Source organism: Neoarius graeffei, chromosome 16 (genome assembly GCF_027579695.1).
Source record: "Neoarius graeffei isolate fNeoGra1 chromosome 16, fNeoGra1.pri, whole genome shotgun sequence".
NCBI lineage: Eukaryota > Metazoa > Chordata > Actinopteri > Siluriformes > Ariidae > Neoarius > Neoarius graeffei.
Window position 1 is genome coordinate 12803069 of NC_083584.1, and position 24225 is coordinate 12827293.

The window sequence follows — 24225 nt, forward strand, 5'->3', positions numbered from 1 at the left end:
TCTCAAGGCTCCCAAGGGGGCACTTTAGCACGTGTTTTGGCTCCCGAGAGGGCACTTGAGGGCAGTTTAGTACGCGTTTTGGCTCCCGAGAGGGCACTTGAGGGCACTCTAGCATGCGTTTTGGCTCCCAAGGGGGCACTTTAGCGTGTGTTTTGACTCCTGAGAAGACACTTGAGGGCAGTTTAGCACACATTTTGGCTCCCGAGAGGGCACTTGAGGGCAGTTTAATACGCGTTTTGGCTCCCAAGAGGGCACTTGAGGGCAGTTTAATACACGTTTTGGCTCCCAAGGAGGTACTTTAGCATGTGTTTTGACTCCTGAAAAGACACTTGAGGGCAGTTTAGCACACATTTTGGCTCCCAAGAGGGCACTTTAGCACGTGTTTTGGCTCCCGAGAGGGCACTTGAGGGCAGTTTAATACGCATTTTGGCTCCCAAGGGGGCAATTGAGGGCACTCTAGCACGCGTTTTGGCTCCCAAGGGGGCACTTTAGCACGTGTTTTGGCTCCCGAGAGGACACTTGAGGGCAGCTTAACACACGTTTTGGCTCCCAAGAGGGCACTTTAGCACGCGTTTTGGCTCCCGAGAGGGCACTTTAGCATGTGTTTTTCAACAATTGGGCCACAAGGGGGGCAACCGCCCCCCTGCCCTGTGCAAGCCACTGCACATTAGCATGACGGTTTCTATGGCACTATCCTACCTTCATAGTTTCTCAGGCAGTGCCACCTGAGGGCTCGAAGGTCACATACATTCAACAGCGGTTTCCGACCTCACCCTTTACGCACTATGTCTCTGAATCTTTTCAGAATATTATGTACTGTAGATGTTTAAAGACCTAAACTCTTACGTTGAGAAATGTTCTTTTTGAATTGACTAACAATTCTCTCATGAATTTTGACACAAAGGGGTGAGCCACGCCCATCCTTGCTTGCAAAGACTGAGCCTTTGGTGCTGGTCCTTTTATACTTAATCATGATACCAATTAACCTGCTTATTGTGGAATCTTCCAAAATGGTTTAACTTGAATATCCTATAAACTTTTCAGTCTTATTTTGGCTCGATCCCAACTTTTTTGAGTGTGTTGCAGGCATCAAATTCTAACTTTGTTTATATTTTAAAAAATACAATAAAAGTTGGTCAGTAAAACTATTGAAAATCTTTTCTTCGCACTTTTGTCAGTTAAATAAAGGCTCACACGAATTAACAAATCACATATTTTTGTTTTTATTGCATTTTGGAAAATATCGCTACTTTTCTGGAAATGGGGTTTAAGTAAATACTTTCAAGCATGAACTGACTTGAACCAACAACTTTAGTAAAAAAAAAAACACAAGCAAATATTGTGCTTCATTATTTCATTTTATTGGAAAAATAACAATGCCAGTCACAAATTGCAAACTGGACAATCAGAAATTGTTTATTGTCCAAATGACAGACATTAGGTATGATACGCCCAACATAAAATACATGGATATTGCAGAATTTTGACATTTGTATTCCAAAGCCATCTTGTGGAGAGATTTAAAACCTGTACATACAGCAAAAACTCCTTGGAGCCTACTATGAAAAAAAAAAAATCAGCAGGCGTCTCTGACATTTCTTAGTTGTTGGGGAAAAAAACTGAAATAAATGTGATAATGACCAACTTGGCTTGTCCTACCTGCAACCTTGGTTTGAACGAACACTGTTATTTCTCCACTGAAAGCCAACAGACAAGATTACCCTCCTGTGCATGTCATGGATATGGGGGTGTTTAAAGAAAATATAACAAAACTCGATGCAGTTTTTAATCATTTTGACTGCAGCTCAGCCAAAGTACGTGTCCCACAAACTTTTGGTCAACTCTGTGACGGTGCTGAATTCAGCCCCAGCGTTGCCGCAGTTACTCAGATACAAAATTTGCCGACCTCATGTTATCTGGCAGGGCAACAGAATAACATCTCGTACACATGATTGTGTGTACTACTTTTTGTTCTCTTTTTTTTTTTTGGCGTGCCATTGAGTATGTAAAAATTAAAGCATACCTTTTTTACGTATCAACTCTTTGATGGTGATTACATCTGCGTGATGAACTGTGGCAAGTAGTCAGTATGATGAAACAAAGTGGCAGCCCACTCCCTTCACGCACATGACCCTGGGCGATAACAGGTTGATACCAACGGTCATGGCAATCCAAAAAGCCCAAAATCTGTCAACTCGGTGACGTCTAATTTAAGGTAGATTTAGCATTGCCAATGCTGCTGGGCACTCCAATGCAGGCTAGAATTCCACCAACAATGTCCACTGGTGAAGCCGAATTCTAGACAACAAGCCATTTATACAAAATATTTAAGGATTACAGCCTACAGGAATACATAGTAGCTGGTCTATCTGTCACATAGTTGACATCTCACAAAACGATGTATGCGATTAGTGTTGTATTTCAATAAAATATTTCAATAAAAATATTTCTCAGTATTCACAGAAACACTCAAACAGAATATAGAATATTTTAAAGCTTAAGTAATCCATATCAAACATTCATTACTCATTAGGATCCTTCAACAAAATGATTATATAAAATAAACATGACAATGAAAATTTCTACTAAAATCAGTAAAATAAACTTTATCTTTTACAACAAAAAATCTTGTTCAAACTACTTTTTAAAAATTAATAATTGTTGGGATTCAACCCAGTCTGAAATGGTCAATCGGTCAACTTATTTCTCGGGACCTCATCGGTCAACTTATTTCTCGGGACCTCGGGAAACTCATGAAGTCTTAACATTAGAATCATAAGACCTTAACAACCCTAAATTATATTCTGTAATTATAAAACTAACTTAAATCATTGAATGCATCTTAGATCTAACAATTAAATTTAAATCACTGCCATAGTATATGCAATAGTCCAAAAATATAAAGTCTTAACTCTTTGTTCAGCAATAAGGCTACCATTACATCCAACATTAAAGCGTGTGTGGGTCGATCTGACATCAAAACAGACCTTGGCATCGTTCAGACATCGCTGATCAAAAATACACATATCATATCAAACATAAACAAAATGTTCCCAAACAATGTCCAGCCGAGACGGAAGGTCATTTTAACTGAAGTTAATCCTTAATTTTGTCACCATTTTAATAAATTACTGCCTTCTTGGTCAAGAATAATACTTATATAAACTTAACAATCATATTTTCTCTCAAGGGCGGCACGGTGGTGTAGTGGTTAGCGCTGTCGCCTCACAGCAAGAAGGTCCGGGTTCGAGCCCCGTGGCCGGCGAGGGCCTTTCTGTGCGGAGTTTGCATGTTCTCCCCGTGTCTGCGTGGGTTTCCTCCAGGTGCTCCGGTTTCCCCCACAGTCCAAAGACATGCAGGTTAGGCTAACTGGTGGCTGCAAATTGACCGTAGGTGTGAATGTGAGTGTGAATGGTTGCCTGTGTCTATGTGTCAGCCCTGCGATGACCTAGTGACTTGTCCAGGGTGTACCCCGCCTTTCACCCGTAGTCAGCTGGGAAAAGCTCCAGCTTGTCCATGATCCTGCACAGGATAAGTGGTTACGGATAATGGATGGATGGATTTTTCACAGAAAGTCATATCCGTGAATTAAAGATCCATACATATATGTTATTTACCAGCTGGAAGGTCCGTATCATGAAATACCGTGACAGAGGTCTTGAAAGTACTGAGCGAGGCCCTCTGGGCCGAGGTCAGTATTTAAGGCCGAGGTCACGGTATTTCACCATACGGACTGACCTTAAGCTGGTAAATAATATATTTATTTTTTTCTTTACCAAATTCTAACAGAAAACGAGAGCGCCCGAAAGGGAAAACCGAGCCGAGCCGCCATTTTGATTCCTCATTCACGGCTGTAATGCAAATGGCTTCCTCCTCGGTATACAAGTGCACTTCCATGGCAGGAAAAATAACGACATTTTGCCGCCTATGTAGTCCCCTATTTATACAAAATTGAGTCATTCAGGATTCAGACATGTTTTTGCTCGGCGTTAGCAAGTTAGAGAGGTTTTTAGCTTTCTCCTGAAATGTTTTCTTTTATTTCTTCTTCCTCAGGGTAGTAAAACTCGCTTTCGCTGTGAACACTGTCGTTATTGCTATCCATGCTGTAAAATTAATGCGATTTTGAATCCTCATTCATGGCTGTAATGCAAATTGCTTCCTCCTCGGTATACAAGTGCACTTCCATGGCAGGAAAAAAACTACATTTTGCCACCTATGTAGTCACCTATTTATAAAAAATTGAGTCATTCGGGATTCAGCCATGTTTTTGCTCGGCGTCAGCAACAGTTAGAGGTTTTTAGCTTTCTCCTGAAATGTTTTCTTTTTTTTCTTCTTCCTCAGGGTAGTAAAACTCGCTTTTGCTGTGAACACTGTCGTTATCACTATCCATCTCTAAAATTAATGCTATTTTCCTGAGAAATGCTGGCAAAAATTTATAAGATTTTTGATAATCTTATAAATAAATCTTTTTTTTTAAAAATGATAAATGTTGACAAAAAATGCTACTATGTTTGTTGTTGTTGTGAACGAGCGAGTCACCAGAGGTCCGTAACTGGGGTCCGTATCGTAGCTCGCCAGCCAATCAGAGCACAGGATTTGATGGAAACCGCACCGCGAAAAAAAAATAACTTGTATTTTTTTTTAATTTTCCGTGAATCCGTATTGTGTGACTTCATCATACAATAAGGATGTACAAAGATGCCCGGGGAAAAATATCACGTGCTCAGACAACGTCACATTTAAACAATTACTGTATGTGATTGGTCAGATGTTTTATCGGATCAGGTCCAGGCCAGGGGGGAAAAAAAAAAAAAATCGCTCCAGAAGCAATCTCACTGATACAGATAAACCCAGGCCTGGGCTTGTGGGTATCATTATCAGTCTGGTGTGGCCACCAACTGCAGGGGACCCATTTATTTATAGTTATCAGTATTGTGGGACTCGGCCTTAAGTGCAAATTCCACTTTAAATTGCATTTCTACCAAAATCTGCCAAAGCATTAGTAATCATGTTCCAAACGGCTCCAGCTGCACCACCTAATAAACCACCGAGCACTGCGCCAACCGATCCTCCTATGGCAATACCTGGAAACCCCATTGGCACCCCTAATATTACCCCTGCAAATGCTCCTTTTCCTATTGCTGCTGCATAATCGACAAGTCGAAGAGTAAAACCGAGTCTTTCTGCGACCTGCACCTCTGCCCTTTCCCTGTTTTCTAACCGGATCTTTTCTTCATAACATTTCACTTCTCTTTCCAGATCTTCCCGAGAATACTTCTTCAGTTCCTCCAACCTTGCACTGACCTCCTTCTTTCTCTGATTTTGGATGATTTTTTCCTCGGTCTTGATTCGTTTTTCAGCATCTTTAAATTCCAAGTTGGAAAAAATCCCATGCCCCTCCACCATCTTGTCGATTTTCTGAAACAATTCCCTTATCACATTTCCCTCATTCTCGTCCTGCTTTCTACTGAAAAGGTGATATCTTTGACCACATTTCTCAAGAAGCTTCCCAAAGTGCTTATTTTCCTTCACTTTGCCTTCTAACTCATCTTTGTCATCGTACAAAACAATCATTGTGTGGTTCCAGATATTTTCTCCAAAATAATGCACTACCGGTTCGAAAACGTCATATGCGTTTTGTGGCATGTCTAACGGATTTAACGTAAACAGGATGGCGTGTGGTCCTGGACAGGAGAAACAAACTGCCTTCTTCACTTCCTTTTTTAACACGTCATGAAAGAAGTCATGCTCGATAAGATTTGGAGTGTTGACCAGAGTCACATTTCTCATAAAGAGGCTTCCACAAGTTTTTGTTGTTACTTTCGTCTGAGGATCGTTAAAGACCAGTTTCTGCAGGACTGACTCGGTGAGAGAGAACTGTCCATGTCCAGAGCTTCCAAATATGAGAATTCGCAATGATGCATCTTCAGTACCCACTGGAAAACAGGTTTTAGGAGAGAAATGTTATTTTTATGTACAATAAACATTTTTCAAGATATGTAAGGAATGAACCTTAAAGGAAACCTCCACCCTGGAACACTAAAAAAAATGTTTGTTTTGAAATATTAGTGATGTGATTTGTTGGTTGGATATATAATGAAGTTGTGCTGAGTTATGGACAGTCTTAAGGACTAAAGCACCGCTGCATCACTCTCAGCAGGTAGTCGAATGGCATTGTGAGTGATGTAGGAAGCCGCAGAGAAAGTAGATGAATAAGATCATGCAGAATTTCATTACGGGCGGCACGGTGGTGTAGTGGTTAGCGCTGTCGCCTCACAGCAAGAAGGTCCTGGGTTCGAGCCCCATGGCCGGCGAGGGCCTTTCTGTGCAGAGTTTGCATGTTCTGCCCGTGTCCGCGTGGGTTTCCTCCGGGTGCTCCGGTTTCCCCCACAGTCCAAAGACATGCAGGTTAGGTTAACTGGTGACTCTAAATTGAGCGTAGGTGTGAATGTGAGTGTGAATGGTTGTCTGTGTCTATGTGTCAGCCCTGTGATGACCTGGCGACTTGTCCAGGGTGTACCCCGCCTTTCGCCCGTAGTCAGCTGGGATAGGCTCCAGCTTGCCTGCGACCCTGTAGAACAGGATAAAGCGGCTACAGATAATGAGATGAGATGAGAATTTCATTACAAATTAAATATTAGGTTCCACTGAAGATCACGTTACATTAGATGACATTTCAGGCATTTAGCAGACAGTCAGTGCGTTTACATGCACATAGAGAAAATCGAATTTCTGCCGTAGCTCGACTGAAATCGAAGTTCTAAATGCCATGGAAACACCTTAGCTCGGCTGAAATCGAACCGAACTGGATTTCTTGTAATCGAGCTATGCGACCTAGATTATGCGATTGTAGCCGAGCTACTTAGTGCATGTAAACCCTATCGAGCTACGGAGTCGAGCTACTTACTTCAGCACTGCCCCTTCCGGAAGTGACGAGTGACGAGACCACAAGCTGGAAACACAACAGCCTCGGTCGGCATGACAACAGTAGTAGAAATGTGCACTTCTGGAGCAATAAGGAGACAGAGTTCATGCTCATTCAGCTTAAGAAGTTGAATATATATATATATATATATATGAGTGATTCCACGCTTATGGGTACTGAAATGGGGACATGAACTTATTTTTAAAATTCACCTAAAACCATTTCTTTTTTTACCATCAGGTCACAAAACATGTAATCTTTAATGAATGATATGTTAAAAGATAACTTTAATTTTCTGAGATGTAATAAAAACATATTTATATGCCAAAGTCAAGCCTATGAGTTCCAAAATGATGTCTGTTACATTACTTCTGTTACGATTGTCCATCTCGCGTCTGTTACAAATTAATTACAATCTAGCTATATACCATGTTAATCTTATTGAAAGAATGTGTATGTTTATTCTACTACACATGTTTATTAATTATATTTGCTAAAACATCACCTTCCTATGTTTCAAAAAGTAATTCTACATTGTTAAAATTGAGAATATATATGTCCACAACACTTCTGTTACGTTCTGACTTTGGCATATAAATATGTTTTTATTACATCTCAGAAAATTAAAGTTATCTTTTAACATATCATTCATTAAAGATTACATGTTTTGTGACCTGATGGTAAAAAAAAGAAATGGTTTTAGGTGAATTTTTAAAAATAAGTTCATGTCCCCATTTCAGTACCCATAAGCGTGGAATCACTCATATATATATATATATATATATATATATATATATATATATGAGTCAAAATTTGAAATTTGCTAATGGGTAATAATGGTGAGACACGTATAAAAAATCATCTCCATCCACTATTTTAAACATAAATTGGATATTTTTTGGTTTAAATAAAATAATATTGCTCTAAGAAATAATGTTGACAACTTCAGATATCACAAGCTATATTTTCCCAATAAAATCATGAATTAATTTTTTGAAGTTGGTGAATTTTAGACACCCGACCGTAACAGTTCTGACTAACCAACTTCGACAAGGTTTGATTGCTTGCTATACAACTTATTGTCGGAATTAAATCAACTACACTCCATAAAACAGGTTTACTGAAGTGTTTAAAAAACCACATACAATGGGCCTGCACATTTTCTAAACACGAAAAAATCATTTTAAAAAAAGACCCTTATGCACGTTACTGTGTCCGTCAGAAGTCAACATCAACTTGTGAATAAGAATATTCCAACTAAAAACATGAATATAGAACAATATATGTAATCAATCACTTTAATATAAAAGCACCAATTGATTTATAATTAATTCTCGCCTTGGAATCTGCCTGTTTTCAAAATACATCGATGGTAAAATCAAAGGATCGCGGTCTGTCAGAAAATAACGTACACAAGACTGTATCGTATATCTCCGACCGGCATAGCACCGCATGATACACAAACCTCCAGGAAATCCACACTACCACAAGTTTTGATGACATCATCGCTTTCCGAGAAGATGGAGAAACTGGCCGCCTGAGCAGCGTGTGTTTGCAGTCTGTCAAGAAAGCTAACGTGCATAATACGTAACGCACGTAAGTATAGATTTGTTCTTCACTCACTAAAAATGAACCGTAGCGATCGGGGAACTGGCTGAAATACTTCATAATGGATGTAAACAAAAATTGACGCCAGTGCAACTGAAAGAATTTGCCGGGAGGGTGAATGATCGTGTGGAATGTGCTGGTCCCTGACGGAAGCAGGAAGTCGCACGTTACAATCTGACGGACATTTCTTATGCACGTTATATTTTGACGTCCCCCAATTGAAGATAAATAAAATTTGTTTTGGGTGTACTTGTCACCATGTCAGACAGGTCAGACAGGTCTCCTTCTGGAGTCAGAGAGCTTTAAGTGGACTTGTTGGAAAAAGGAAGAGATTGATGGCCCAGAAATATGTTTCCATGGCTGTAATCCAAATTTTAAGTCTCATTTATTACTTTATGGTGCATGCATATTACTATCAGACAGTTCCGGCTGTGTGCAATACTCATGTTGTAGTCTTCATTTATGAATTTTACTATAGAATTTTAGTCTTAGATTTCTCCTGTTACTTAAATATTCATATTCCCCTTTCCCTAGTCAGATCTTATAGTGCAATTAGAGTACATTTCAATGAATTCATCTTTGGTAATTTATGTCCGTCAAAAGTAACATGCATACGTATACTAACCCACATGTGTTTTAATATTGTATTGTTCCACAGAGTCCTGTTTCCAATCCTTAATGTTAATAGTAAGTTACTACTGTTATGTTATGAGGATTTCTTCACAATGAATTCTTGTGTTATGTCGGTTCATAAGTGATAACAGAAAAGTTATCACCTTGGCTCTTGGTCGTGAATCTTTTCACCTGTTTCTTGAATAATTATATTCTCATTTTCTGGAAAGATCTTTGATATTTTCCATTAAGTATTGTAAAAACCTGATTATTTCATTCTTATATGCATGGAGTTTTGTAAAATAAGAAGAAAAAAAACTAAAAATACTTCATTTTTTTCCGTCAAAAAATAACATGCATAAGCGTAGATTTGATAACTTCGCAGATGATTTTTTTGAAAATCTAGTGTGATTACTATCTTTTCAATTGTTAATATGTTTAATAAAATAAAAGTTTAATATGATGTAGTTTAATTTTTCAATAAAAGAATATGAATTTTGACATGATTTGTTACATATTATTACCCATTAGCAGATTTTCATCCATATATATATATATATATATATATATATATATATCGATGTTGCTGTCCTCATCGTCGTTCTTCTTGTGAACACGGAACTGATAACTTTGTTTATACTCTTGAATAGCTCTTCTTCATGACGACAACTGGAAGTGTACCAACACGATGGGGCGTGTAGCGCCACCTGTGGCTCGGGTGCACAATGTACCTCACACAATAGCTCGATTTCCTTGTGTGCATGTAGGATTGGATTTCTCTGGCACCCCTGCTGGGACCCTTAGCTCGATTACCGACAGCAGCTCGATTTGGATGTGCATGTAAACGCACTGACTCTTATCCAGAGCAGCCTGGGGAGCAGTTACAGGTTTGGTGCCTTGCTCAAGGGCACTTCAGCCATTCCTGCTGGTCCAGGGAATCGAACCGGCAACCTTTTGGTCCTAAAGCTACTTCTCTAACCATTAGGCCATGGCTTCTGCCAAATATACAAATGTTAAATATGCAAATCGTTCAGGGTGGATTTTTCCTTTAACTATGCCAATAAAGAGAGCCAGTTAACTCACTCCAAGGTGGTTCCTCAATGCTACTCCTGCGTTTCTTTCTGGCAGGGCCCTGAGGTGGTGTAGAGTCTGTTTCCAAATAAAGGAGGAAATTTTTTAAAAAACGGGAAGAAAAACCCCAACAATATACAGTATTATTTAATCAATGCCAAGTCAAAATAGGGTCACTCACCTTCAGCTGCTGCCATCTTCTTTTGGCTGTTATTCAGTCTTGTGCTTCATGGTGACTGGAAAAAGAGGCATAGAACACTTCAGGATGTGTGTTTTTCTCAAACTAATCCATTTATGGCCTGGGTGGTAACAATATCCCTGCTTAATTTTGGGACATATCACAATAACACCACTGTTTCTGATTATTTTGACAGCATACCCCAGTGTTTTATTCCTTACATTATAGCAGAGTCCTGTACTTAAGAGAATATGGTAATGCACCGACCTGATTTTTGATGGTTTTTGACCATGCAATGTCCGTACGTACCCACGACGAACAAGTACCACCACAGGGACCGCGATCATTAGTGCAAGACAACATCTCTCAAACACTTGACCACCAGACAACAAAATTTGTATCTTTATTCACCTAAGTTAGATGGGTTTTTAGCCAGCATTTATTTTTAATTTGCTTTAAAAATAAATAAATAAATAAATAAATAAATAAAAATACAACCCCAATTCAGGGGCTAGATAAACATCTGATAATACAAAATCAGGTGCGGCACGGTGGTGTAGTGGTTTGCGCTGTCGCCTCACAGCAAGAAGGTCCGGGTTCGAGCCCCGTGGCCGGCGAGGGCCTTTCTGTGCGGAGTTTGCATGTTCTCCCCGTGTCCACGTGGGTTTCCTCCGGGTGCTCCGGTTTCCCCCACAGTCCAAAGACATGCAGGTTAGGTTAACTGGTGATTCTAAATTGAGCGTAGGTGTGAATGTGAGTGTGAATGGTTGTCTGTGTCTATGTGTCAGCCCTGTGATGACCTGGCGACTTGTCCAGGGTGTACCCCGCCTTTCGCCCGTAGTCAGCTGGGATAGGCTCCAGCTTGCCTGCGACCCTGTAGAACAGGATAAAGCGGCTAGAGATAATAAGATGAGATGAGAATACAAAATCAGACCAAAAAGAAACCACAAAATACAACAACCTCCGACCCTTGCCTATGACCTTTAAGATCAACTTCCACTGTAACAATACCTGTTGGTGAAAGGTGGAGTTTAATAGGAAATTTAGGTATTTCGAAATCACATATAATAGAAACTTGATACCTCCAACTTTACTAAATATAAGTGTAGGTAACGAGAACCATATCTGTTCACCTTTTTTTTAAAGGAATGGAGCCATTTAATTTTTAAAGTTGCATTCATGATTTCAAAATCAATTGCCTTTATGCCCCTCATCATCATTTTTAGCAAGTCCCCCTTTCTGATGTAGTGATGTTTGTTTCGGCAAAGGAAATTATAGTTCAATCTATTAATTTCTTTAATGATCTTGTGAGGAATAACTGAGCAGAGCTGAGTGAAGACCGACAAACAAAATGGCGTCATTTGAAATGCACTAAAATAAAATAAAGAGCAGAGGGAGGGTGCTTGCATTTTCCCGTCGTTAAGAGAGATAAAATATATTATAGATAGAATAAACCTTACCTGATTGATTTACTGTTACTGAAAACTGTTTCAGCAGCAAAACACGCCACTGCGGGGTCATGACCCGGATACGGTTTATTAGAAACCGAAAGTATTTGGGTTGCCAGATTGAAAGTTTCTGCTTTCTAAAATGGCGTCCTGGATGAGAAATATTCAAACTAAACCAGACAAATTTGCTTAAATAAAGAGAGAAGAGTTTAGCCAAACTATGAACAAATCAGTAACCACGGAATTTGTATTATAGTGTTTTATTTTTTTCGCAGTCCAAATCCTGCGCTCTGATTGGCTGGTGATGGACCTCTGGCGACTCGCTAGTTCACAACAACAACAAACATAGTAGCATTTTTTGTCAACATTTATCTTTTTAAAAAAATAAGATTTATTTATCAGATTATCAAAAATCTTATAAATTTTTGCCAGCATTTCTCAGGAGAATAGCATTAATTTTACAGCATGGATAGCGATAACGACAGTGTTCACAGCGAAAGCGAGTTTTACTACCCTGAGGAAGAAGAAATAAAAGAAAACATTTCAGGAGAAAGCTAAAAACCTCTAACTGAGCCTTCACTCCTGAGTGCATTTATCAATGCGCTGTCGAAGCGTGCAGAAGGTGTTAGTACGCCTGTCATTATAGTGCGGACTTTCCATAGCATAGAAAATCGCCACGTTTCAATTTGTGTAACTGAACTTTGTTTCATGTCACTGGTCATATAAACCTATGTAAACAGGAAAAACGTGGAAGAGTTTGGTCGCATCTAACTACAGCCCATACCTGTCAACTTTGAGGTTTGAAAAAAAGGGATATTTCCCAGATTTTTAACTCAAAATAAGGGAAAATTTCGGAAAGTCATACCCTTCACCAAAAGTGGGTGTGTAGTTGAATGGGGGGCAATTTATCTCGTATTTGTGATTTCCTGTACTCTGGTGCATGTTGGTGATAGCCAAGACCCAAACTCAATATGCTTATGGTTTATAGAGTGCATTTGTGAATAAACTATACATTTATTTTTATTTGCTTTCAGTGGTACCAGTTATTTCCCAAATTAAGGGCTAAAATACGTATCTTATGTTAAAATAAGAAAGGTCATTATATAACCAGTCAATAAATTCAATTCCATTGCAATTTATTATGGTTTTACCATAGTCATGGCCTCAGAACACTAGATAGATAGATAGATAGATAGATAGATAGATAGATAGATAGATAGATAGATAGATAGATAGATAGATGTAATAAAGAGAAACTAGATGCAATAAAGAGAGAGTAATATAAGATATTAAACCAAGAGTGATTTAAAATGGGTAAGTTTCAGATAGAAAATAGACAATGAGTGGATAAAACAGTTAATACACCAATTAGTTTACACTAGGCTATTTATGAGGTCTTAGCCAGGACATACTTAATGTAAACATGTGTAGCTTACCTTTGATTATTTGGGAGGCTTTCGTTTTCCCCATGGAAAATTTCTTTGCGATGGAAGAGTCTGGGAACATTTCAGCCACGCACTTGTTGAAATCATCAAAGAAAGAGAGGCGAATGTTTTTCTTAGCTATTAGCATCGCCATCTTCACCTCAGACCTAATCAGTGTTGCCAGATACTGCTGACGTTTTCCAGCCCAAAATATGTTCAAAACCCACCAAAATGCACTTGAAACCACCCAACTTGGGCGGGAAACCGCCCAATCTGGCAACACTGGACCTAATCACTTGTTCAGCCTCACCTCCGGATGTAGTTCTGTAAGTACTGATGCCTGAGAGGGCGGGGACGTGAATTCATGGCCCGACTTCCTGCTGTAAACTCCTGTCAGAGGCGTGTCATGAATTCTGGACCTACCGACTTTTTTATATTGTGAAAATACGGGACTTTTATATAATGTGAAAATACGGGATATTTTCGGGAAAATAAAAAAAACGGGAAGACAGCGGGAAATAAGTCAAAATAAGGGATTTCCCGGGAAAAACGGGAGGGTTGACAGGTATGCTACAGCCCCAAAAAATACCATTGGCCATGCTGAGCCTAGCTACATTGCTAACAGGAGTGACAGCGCGTCTGACTGACTGGGAGGTCGCACAAAGCTCGGAGAGGTACGGATCAGCTCGTCTCAATTCAGAGAAGAACATATTTCATTATGGAAGTACGGTGGACTGTTCCTTTAAGCTTCGTCACAGCCTTTTCTGGCTTTGACCAGTAGCAAACTGAGGCATTTCAGGGAGGCGGGTCAACCACGCCTTTGGGAAACGGTTGGGCTTAATATCTTTGCCAGATCAATGCTCGCAGAGCTTTGAAGTCGCGTTAGCCAGACTAAGTTTTACTACCCTGAGGAAGACAAAATAAAAACATTTCAGGAGAAAGATAAAAACCTCTAACTTGCTAACGCCGAGCAAAAACATGGCTGAATCCCGAATGACTCAATTTTGTATAAATAGGGGACTACATAGGCGGCAAAATGTAATTTTTTTTTCCTGCCATGGAAGTGCACTTGTATACCGAGGAGGAAGCAATTTGCATTACAGCCGTGAATGAGGATTCAAAATGGCGGCTCGGCTTGGTTTTCCCTTTCGGGCGCTCTCGTTTTCTGTTAGAATTTGGTAAAGAAAAAAATAAATATTATTTACCAGCTTAAGGTCGGTCCGTATGGTGAAATACCGCTGAGGTCAGTATTCAAGGTCAAGGTCACGGTATTTCACCATACAGACCGACCTTAAACTGGTAAATAATATATTTATTTTTTCTTTACCAAATTAATTTTCAATTATTGGCACCCCTGGTTAACATGTATTAAAAGCCTTAAAATAAATTCAATTTTTATTGCAGAAGCATAATCTCACACTGAAAATTGTAGAAAAACGTAACCCTTAACTCAAGTGAATTTAAAAAAAAATGTAAAAAAAATCCCTGACTAAGAAATAATTTCATAAAATCACCTGTTCCACAATTATTGGCACCCATAACAATTCCTAGAAAATAAATATAATTGAAGCATTTCTGTCATTTCTACTGTAGTTTATAAAATTGATCAGAGTATCTAGGAACCTTTCATTAGTAATTCATTAAAACTTTAGAACTGCAGTTGACTTGCTGACTTTGGGACTGCGGTTGTCGTGAACGGTTTTGCGCTCGGGTTTCCGTTGGTGGACGGTTTATAGCATCAACGAAGCTGACTTTATGTTAAAACTGTTCATGTTATAGTCATGTTGTCTGTTGTTGCCCAAATGAAGATGGGTTCCCTTTTGAGTCTGGTTCCTCTTGAGGTTTCTTCCTCATGTCATCTGAGGGAGCTTTTCCTTGCCACCATCGCCACAGGCTTGATCATTGGGGATAGATAAGGGATAAAATTAGCCCATGTTTAAAGTCATTCAAATTCTGTAAAGCTGCTTTGTGACAATGTTTATTGTTAAAAGCAGGATACAAATAAACTTGACTTGACTTAATTCATCACATCCTGTTTCCCTGGGGTATAGATATGATGTGACACAGAGGCCTATTTCTCTTATCCACTCTTCAACATGGGAAAGACAAGAGAACACACCATTCAAGTAACGCAGATGTGTGTCGACCTTCATAAGTCAGGCAATGGCTCCAGGAAAATAGCCTCTCGCCTACACCTGCCCATATCTACAGTCAGAGGAATCATCAAGAAGTTTAAAACAACTGGAACAGTGGTGAACAAGCCTGGACGAGGATGCAAGTTTATCTTGCCACCACGCACAGTGAGGAGGATGGTAAGAGAAGTAAAAGTTCTCCAAAGCTCACTGTTAGAGAATTGCATCAAAGAGTAGCATCTTGGGGTCACAAAGTCTCCATAACAACCATCAGGCGCTATCTACATGCCAACAAGCTGTTTGGGAGGCATGCAAGTGTAACGGGTTTATTTTTTTTTCCACTTGCCATTGTGTGTGGTGGTGGGGGAATTCTGCGCTGGTCCTTTAAGAGCGCGGCTGGTTATGGGAACGAGGCGCTGGCCTCTCAGTTCGTTTTGGAAATGTAAGCGCCAATGCCACTGGACGTTTGCAGCCCGTCCTCAGCAGTGTATTTGTCTCATTTCTTTAGAATAAAAAGACTGGTGAACAACACAACGCAACATCTGTTACTCTGGTGCCGTGACGGTCTTCTTGTGCATGCTGTTCGTCGAGGTGGAACTTGGAGAATACCGACGCTGTTGCAGCTGACAAGAATCGCCGGGGTTGCTTCCATGTGGTACAGATAGCTAGGCTAGTCATATATTCTGAGGTAGATTTTTCGTTGGTTGGACTTCTTTGTCACTTAATGTGTGTTCATGAGTCTAAACTCAGATCGTGTAGAATTTTGCCATCACTGGTAGAGATCGGTTGTTTATGTTAAAGAACATTCCATATTACCCTACTATACGTTGCATCGCAGTCTCGAGTTGGTCACACGGTGGCAGTATTGTACTGTGTATAAGGGATTTTGTAATTTTCTGTCTCTTTGTGCACTGAAGTGAGACTTGTGTTTTTTTGTTTTTTTTTTTGACCCTGGCAAATAAGTTATGGAATGGGTCAATTTTATTGAGCTGGATATCACTAATTTTTTTTCTTTTCGTTGTTTCATATAAGGTGCATTTTTAGTTGAATATTGCCTGATTTGCTTATTCTTTTTGCATTATATTTTTATTGCATTCATTACTTTCACTCAGTTACTGGTTTATAATGGATACTCCTAATGGTTCGGGTGATATTAGTAGGGGTTGGGCCTACTGCCTAGATTTTCTGAGTTAACACATCATGCTGGAGCAATGCAGCCTCTTACCTACATATGATTACACCGATTCAGAACTCTGACCCTCAACAGCTACGCAGTGCTGATAAAGGTGCCCCCCGCCGTGTTAGCTTTGAGCCGACCTCACCTTTGGGTAACAGGGGGGTGTCAGCTGACATGTTAGCGGATATTGTTGAGCGGGTGGGACAGTCTATTGGCGAGAGTATTGTGGCCTGTCTAGGGGCAACCAAAGTGGTAAATGAAACGCCAGGCCCTCAACATAACAATAAGGCTGGGGAAGTTTCAAGTATGAGTTTTGTGGTGAAATCTGATGTGAAGGCGCCAACATTTTTCAGGGGGGACGGCTCAGAGAAATGTACTGTGCAAGAGTGGGAGGAACTTATGATGGTTTACTTATGAAAGAAGGGGTTTAGTGCCCAGGAGCAGTCTGATGAAGTGATGAGTAGGATCATGGGACAGGCGAGGGATGTTGTCAGGGTTGGGTTACGTAGTGACTCTACCATAGACTTGAGCCAAGGCCCGGGCCCGATTTTTGACATTCTGAAGCAACATTTCAGCGACGTAGTTTACTCAGACATGCCATTAGCTGACTTTTACTCAACGCTCCCCCTGACTGGTGAGAAACCGTTTGACTATTGGATTAGGCTGAACAGAGCAATTGACGTGGCAGAGGACTGTGTCAGGAGACAGGGCAAGAAGCTAGAAGATCCTGCGCGTGAAGTGACTGCTATGTTCATCCGACACTGCCCTGATCCTGGACTGTGCCTGATTTTCAAATGCAAACCCCTGCATCAATGGACTGCTGGTGAGGTGCATGAAAGACTGGAGGAGCATCAGAGGGAAAGCAGAGCCAAACATCCGTCATGTCCAACGACAAATGTCTCTGCTCTGAGGCAGGAGGTGTCACTTCCTGTAGTTTCACCGAGAAACAACCCTGTGACAGTGGACCAAACAGAGCCAGCCACTGAACAGTTGCCTGCCCCAGTGGTGGCTGCTTCCCTCACTACATCTGAGCCCCTTGCACAAGTCATTGCATTGCTAGAGCGTGTCCTTGATCAGAGACCACAGCACATGATCAACAGCCCAGGCCCTCGCCCACAACAACGGTTTAGGCGGCGACTTAACCCATCTTCGCCTTGCTCAGTGTGCGGGGAGCCTAGCCACAGCACAGCACAGTCGGGATGAACAGCTGTGCTTCCTATGTCACGGCCCTGGGCATACTCGAGCACTGTGCCCTCAGGCCCCGGCCCAAGAGCGTGTTACCCCTACAGTAGGGCTCCCCCCACGAGGTCCGACCAATATGCAGGGAAAATAGACGGCCCACGCGGGGAGGGGACGAGTGATGGGCCTGATGATGTCCCCATGACTAACTTTGATGATGTAATGTCTGTGTATTCAGGTGCATGTGCTTCTGAAATGCCTAATGTGAAAGTGATCTATCAGAATATACACAAGGTGGCTCCAAATGATGATCTATTTTATACTTCTGTTTGCGTGAATGATGTGATGGAGTTGCGGGCAATGATCGACAGTGGCTCGATGGCTTGTACACTGACTTCTGAAGCTGTGCCACGTCTGTGTGAAGCTGGTGTTCTGTCAAGTGACTCAATCCACCCGGTTGATGTAGTGCTCGTTGGATGTGGTGGAATGAAGACCAGAGCAGCAGGAGCATGTGACTTGCTTTTGACGGTGTTTGGTCAGAGAGCCTCTGTTCCTGTTTTGATAGTGGATGGCCAAATTGATGATCTGATCATTGGAAGCAACTTCATTAAACACCTCATACGTGTCAAGAGGAATGAGGTATTTGAAACGCACCCATCAGTGTGCACTGTCGAAGAGCAACGGCTTTTATCGCTCTTGGCCAACGTGGAGAGATGGCAGGGGGAAAACGTGCCAGACAAGGTGGGAACGCTGAGACTGAAGCAAGCAATAACTTTGGAGCCTTTGCAAGAATATTTAGTTTGGGCACGTCTCAGAGATTGTCAGAACATTTCAGCTGGCAGTGCTGTGGTCGTTGAACCAACCCGCGCCTGCCCAAGACCAAGAAACATTCTCATAGGGCGAACTGTGGCAATCTTGAGAAAGGATGGCTGGCTGCCAGTAAAAATTGTCAACCCGCTAGCCCGACCAACAACACTGAGGCGCAATGCTAAGGTAGCGGATGTCTTCCCGTGTGCGGCATTAGAAGATTTTGATTGTGCTGAACAAGTGCGGTCCGTGGCAGCAAACCCCATGCTACAGCTTCAGGCGTTAAATGTGGATGGCAATTTGGAAAATGACATGGACAGCGCAGACAGCTTAACTATAAACAGTGAGCCAGGACACAATGGAGCAGGCAGCGACATTTTGTGTGAACTGGGGCTGACAGACATTGACATTGACTCCCCTCAATTGACATCCGAAGGACATGCAAAACTGGTACGGCTTATAGCTCGCTATGAAGCCATCTTTTCAAGGCACAAACTTGATTGTGGAAAAGCTACGGGATTTGTGCACAGGATCAGGCTGAGTGATGACAAGCCCTTTCGGCTGCCGTACCGGCGATTGTCACCTAACCAGTATGACAAGCTTAAGCAGGCTCTAGATGAGATGGAGGAGTGTGAACTTATACGTAAGAGCAGCAGTGAATATGCCTCCCCACTCGTTCTTGTCTGGAAAAAGTCAGGTGATTTACGGTTGTGCACTGATTTCAGGTGGCTCAATGCCCGCACAATAAAGGATGCTCATCCTTTGCCACATCAAGCTGACGCTCTTGCCGCTTTGGGCGGTAATGCCTATTTCTCTACAATGGATCTGACTTCTGGATATTACAATGTGGAGGTCCATGAGGATGATCGGAAGTTTACAGCTTTTACCTTGCCGTTTGGACTCTATGAGTACAATAGGCTACCTCAGGGCCTGTGTAATAGTCCAGCCACGTTTATGCGAATGATGCTAAGTATTTTTGGAGACCAAAACTTTTCAAGTCTGCTTTGCTACCTTGACGATTTACTTGTCTTTGCACCCACTGAAGAGGTGGGTCTGCAACAGTTAGAGATGGTTTTTAGTCACTTGCAGCAACACAATCTTATGCTGGCGCAGAAGAAATGTCATTTCATGGAAAAGTCTGTCAGATTTTTGGGTCATGTTGTTAGTGAAGCTGGCATTGCCACAGACCCAGACAAGATTGAGGTTATCACTGGGATGACCGAAAGAGATCTCATGGAAGATAATTCAAATATTCCTTCACAGTCCAAGATCAGGTCATTTCTTGGCATGGTCATATATTACCAACAGTTTATAGAGGGGTGCTCAGCTATTGCAAAACCCTTGTTTGGGTTGACTACTGGGCCTAGAATGGCACGTCACGGAAAAGGGAGAACTAAGAAGCAAGTCATGAGGAAGCTAACAGCAGCTGATTGGACTGATGAATGCAGACAGGCCTTCATGCAACTAAAACAAGCCCTTCTTGATCAGGTTCTCCTGGCCCACCCTGACTTTAATAGGCCATTTCTGTTGTCTGTGGACGCGTCTAGTAATGGCTTGGGTGCCGTTCTCTCACAGGTCGCTGAGAATGCAGACAAAGCCAGGCCTGTGGCTTTTGCGAGCAAATCACTCACCTATGCACAGTCGAAGTATCCTGCCCACAGACTTGAGTTTTTCGCTTTACGTTGGGCAGTTTGCGATAAATTTAGCCACTGGCTAAAGGGGCGGCCATTTACGGTTTGGACCGACAATAATCCACTCACTTACATCTTGTCCAAACCTAAGCTGGATGCATGTGAGCAAAGGTGGGTCGCTAAGTTGGCACCATATGAATTTGACATCAGATATATCCCAGGGCCAAAGAATACTGTGGCTGATGCATTAAGTAGGCAGCCTTTTGCAAAGCCCAGTGCTCTACACAGACTCACTCGAGTGCCTTACAAAGAGCTATTGGATGAGGCGGCTGGAGTTCAAGCTCGGAGGGTGCAAGATGTCTTTCGATGGTCCAACCATCCATACAAGGAAGATCGGGAGAGTCACACATCACCTCTAGTGACCAGACTGCAGACTGGAGTGACAAGCCTAGCTGTGAATGGTCAGTCCACCATCCCTTCTTCTGCCCTATCCCTGTCCTGTGATGAGGTGTCTGCTGTCTTGACCTCTCACACCAGGGAAGACTCAGAGTTGTGTTACCAAGCGCTCCTCTTGCCGCAGTTCCCGCAAACTTTAGTACCAGCTGAAGTCACTGCTGTTGGGGCACTGTCAAGGGATGACATCGTGTCGAAGCAGCGTGAGGATAGTGTGCTAGCTAGAGTGGTCTTTTATGTGGAACGGGGTCGAAGACCATCAAGAAGAGAGCGTTGCCATGAACCACGGGAGGCCATTAAGCTGCTTAAGGGATGGGAGAAGCTGTTGCTGCGAATGGGGGTGCTGTATCGTGTGTCGAAGGACCCAGTGTCGAAAAGAAAGTCCTATCGCCTTATTGTACCTACCTTGCTGAAGTATACAGTCCTCAAAGGTGTCCATGATGAGGCTGGGCATCAAGGGCAGCAGAGAACCCTATGGTTGACCAGGCAGAGGTTCTTCTGGCAAGACTTGGAGGCTGATGTTAAAGAGTATGTGAAGTGTTGTTGCAGGTGTGTCTTCAGCAAGTCCCCAGAACCAGAGGCTAGAGCTCCTCTGGGTAACATTGTTAGTACAGAACCACTTGATCTGGTCTGTGTGGATTTTTGGTGTGCTGAGGATGCTTCTAACAAGTCACTTGATGTCCTTGTTGTCACAGACCATTTTACCAAGCTAGCCCATGCCTTTCTATGCCCGAACCAGTCTGCAAAAGCTGTTGCCCGGCAGCTGTGGGACAACATCTTCTGTGTTTATGGCTTCCCGCGCCATATTCATTCAGATCAAGGCACCAACTTTGAGAGTAATCTCATTGCAGAGCTTCTGACCGTGGCAGGGGTGGAGAAGTCCCATACTACACCTTACCATCCCATGGGCAATGGTGGAGTTGAAAGGTTTAATAGGACATTAGGCAATATGATTCGAGCGTTGCCGGCTAGGGCGAAACACAGGTGGCCTCAGATGCTCAAATCCCTGACCTTTGCCTATAACTGCACTGTCCATGAGACCACAGGATATGCCCCTTTCCATCTCATGTTCGGGAGAACACCCCGCTTACCGGTGGATATGCTGTTTGGCGAAGTCTTGCAGGACTCGAATGTGGTGGACTATGACGAGTACGTCCAGTGCCTCAGACGGGACCTGCAGGAAGCCATTAAAGTTGCTCAGTCCTCTGCCAGTAAACAGCTAAAAAGGCATGCAGACTTGTATAACAGAAAAGTCAGGGGGGCCCCTGTTGAGGTTGGCGACCACGTACTGCTTGCGAATAAGGGTGAACGTGGGAAAAGGAAACTGGCTGACAGGTGGGAACATTCCCTTTATATTGTCGCTGACAAGAACCCTGACATTCATGTGTACAAGCTTCGCAACCCTGCCAATGGACAAGAGAAAACTGTGCATCGCAATCTTATTATGCCTGTCAACTTCCTGCCGTTGTGTGACATACCAGAAGAGATGGATGGGAGGGTCAGTTGCTCGGCATTAAGTGATTCGCCTACGGATGACATGACTGTCGAAGAGAGAACTAGTGCCTGGGTGTCAGAGCTATCTAGTGACGTGTCCGAAGATGATAGTCCAGAGTCTGCAGGGGGAGACGGCACACCTAGTGGAAAGGAGGGGCTGGTCCCTGTACTTGAACTATTTGAGGGGGATGTTGTGAACGGTGGCCTAAGTACTCCTACCTTGGATTCCAAGCATACAAACTTTGACCCCTCTATGCCAAACGCTTCTGACTGTATGACCCTTGATTTTGACCGTACACACTACCCACACTCTAACCATAACTCTGACCTGACTGCTGTCCAGGCCCCTGTTTCTGACTGTCAGACAGTAGGTTCACGCATGATGTCTAGGGCTGGGCGATACATTAAGCCTGTTAAAAGACTGATTGAGACAATGCAGACACAGAGAGTGTGGGGTGATGGGTTTAACAGGATAGCTGTGTGGGTTTAGAATTGCTTGAGTTAACGCACTGAGAGAGGTCAGTCCTGTTATGACCATTTTTTTTCTTAATGCTGCGTTTTGGTAATTTTGCTTATTTGTTTTCTCATTGAGGCCTTTTCCTACTTTGTTATCAAGTGTACTTAACATGTAATGGGCATGTTTACCTGGGGATGTATATACCTCTTCATTCTAGTGTGTAATGTTTTCGAAAACAGGAATATTTGGTAACATATGATTGCAAGGCTTTGCATGCCTCATTTTTTTTTCTTTGGGCAAGTGGAATTCAGAGGGGGAGAGTGTAACGGGTTTATTTTTTTTTCCACTTGCCATTGTGTGTGGTGGTGGGGGAATTCTGCGCTGGTCCTTTAAGAGCGCGGCTGGTTATGGGAACGAGGCGCTGGCCTCTCAGTTCGTTTTGGAAATGTAAGCGCCAATGCCACTGGACGTTTGCAGCCCGTCCTCAGCAGTGTATTTGTCTCATTTCTTTAGAATAAAAAGACTGGTGAACAACACAACGCAACATCTGTTACACATGGAAAAAGACTTTTCTCACCTACAAGCATAAACGTAAACGTCTGGAGTTCACTAAGTGGTACTGGGACTTCAACTGGGACCGTGTGCTTTGGTCAGATGACACCAAGATAGAGCTTTTTGGCAACAAACACTCTAATACATCACAAAAGATGAGTATGAGGAAAAGCACCTCATGCCCACTGTGAAGTATGGGGGAGGATCGGTGATGCTGTAGGCCTGTTTCTCTTCCAAAGGCCCCGGGAACCTTGTTAGGGTGCATGGCATCATGAACTCTTTGAAATACCGGGACATTTTAAATCAAAATCTGGTGGCCTCTGCCCGAAAGCTGAAGATGGGTCGTCACTGGGTCTTTCAGCAAGATAATGACCCTAAACATGTGGCCAAATCTACACAAAAATGGTTCACCAGACACAAAATCAAGCTCCTCCCATGGCCATCTCAGTCCCCAGACCTCAACCCAATTGAAAACCTGTGGGGTGAGCTGAAGAGGAGAGTGCATAAGAGAGGACCCAGGACTCTGGATGATTTAGAGAGATTGTGCAAAGAGGAATGGTCAAATATCCCTCTGTCTGTATTCTCCCATTTGTGAAATGTTATAGGAGAATATTAAGTGCTACCTTGTTGGCAAAAGGGAGTTGTACAAAGTATTAACATCAGGGGCGCCAATAATTGTGGCACACACAATTTCCTGTAAAAGAATTATTTTTTAATGTGGGATTTTTTTCCCCACTGAATAAACGCACTTGAATTAAAGGTTGGATTTTTCTCTTTTTTTTGCACTGTTGTCCTATATTATGAAAAAAATTAATTTATTAGAAGCCTAAGAACATATCTTAACGAGGGGTGCCAATAATTGTGGAGGGCGCTGTATGAAGTTTATCTTCGAGTGCTGAATGTACATATATACTTTAACAACTAAAATGTTTTCAACACGAAAAGATAAACTTCATATCTTTACACCACTGTGTAATGATCTTTATATTATATGGATACATCCACAAAAAAAAAATACACAAGTTAATCAAAAGAATTTTAATTTTAAACCGGCTCACTATTTTGACCACGTGTGTC

General features: G+C 42.1%; 2 protein-coding genes across 2 annotated transcripts in view; one reads left to right on the forward strand and one right to left on the reverse strand.

Annotated features, from left to right (window-relative positions):
* The window catches only part of rsad1 (radical S-adenosyl methionine domain containing 1), a 68834-nt gene that overhangs the window by 6358 nt on the left and 38251 nt on the right, over positions 1-24225 (forward strand). The window contains exons 2-3 of the mRNA XM_060942510.1: positions 15318-15578; positions 15907-16053. The gene's annotated coding sequence lies outside the window, so the exon portion shown is untranslated. The remainder of the gene's footprint in view (positions 1-15317; positions 15579-15906; positions 16054-24225) is intronic.
* Positions 1347-11935, reverse strand: LOC132900424 (GTPase IMAP family member 7-like). The gene is made up of 4 exons (XM_060942508.1): positions 11855-11935; positions 10398-10452; positions 10229-10294; positions 1347-5936 (listed from the first exon to the last, which is right to left on the reverse strand). The coding sequence occupies exons 2-4, from the start codon at positions 10411-10413 to the stop codon at positions 4966-4968; spliced, it is 1053 nt and encodes a 350-aa protein (XP_060798491.1). The 5' UTR covers positions 10414-10452; positions 11855-11935; the 3' UTR covers positions 1347-4965.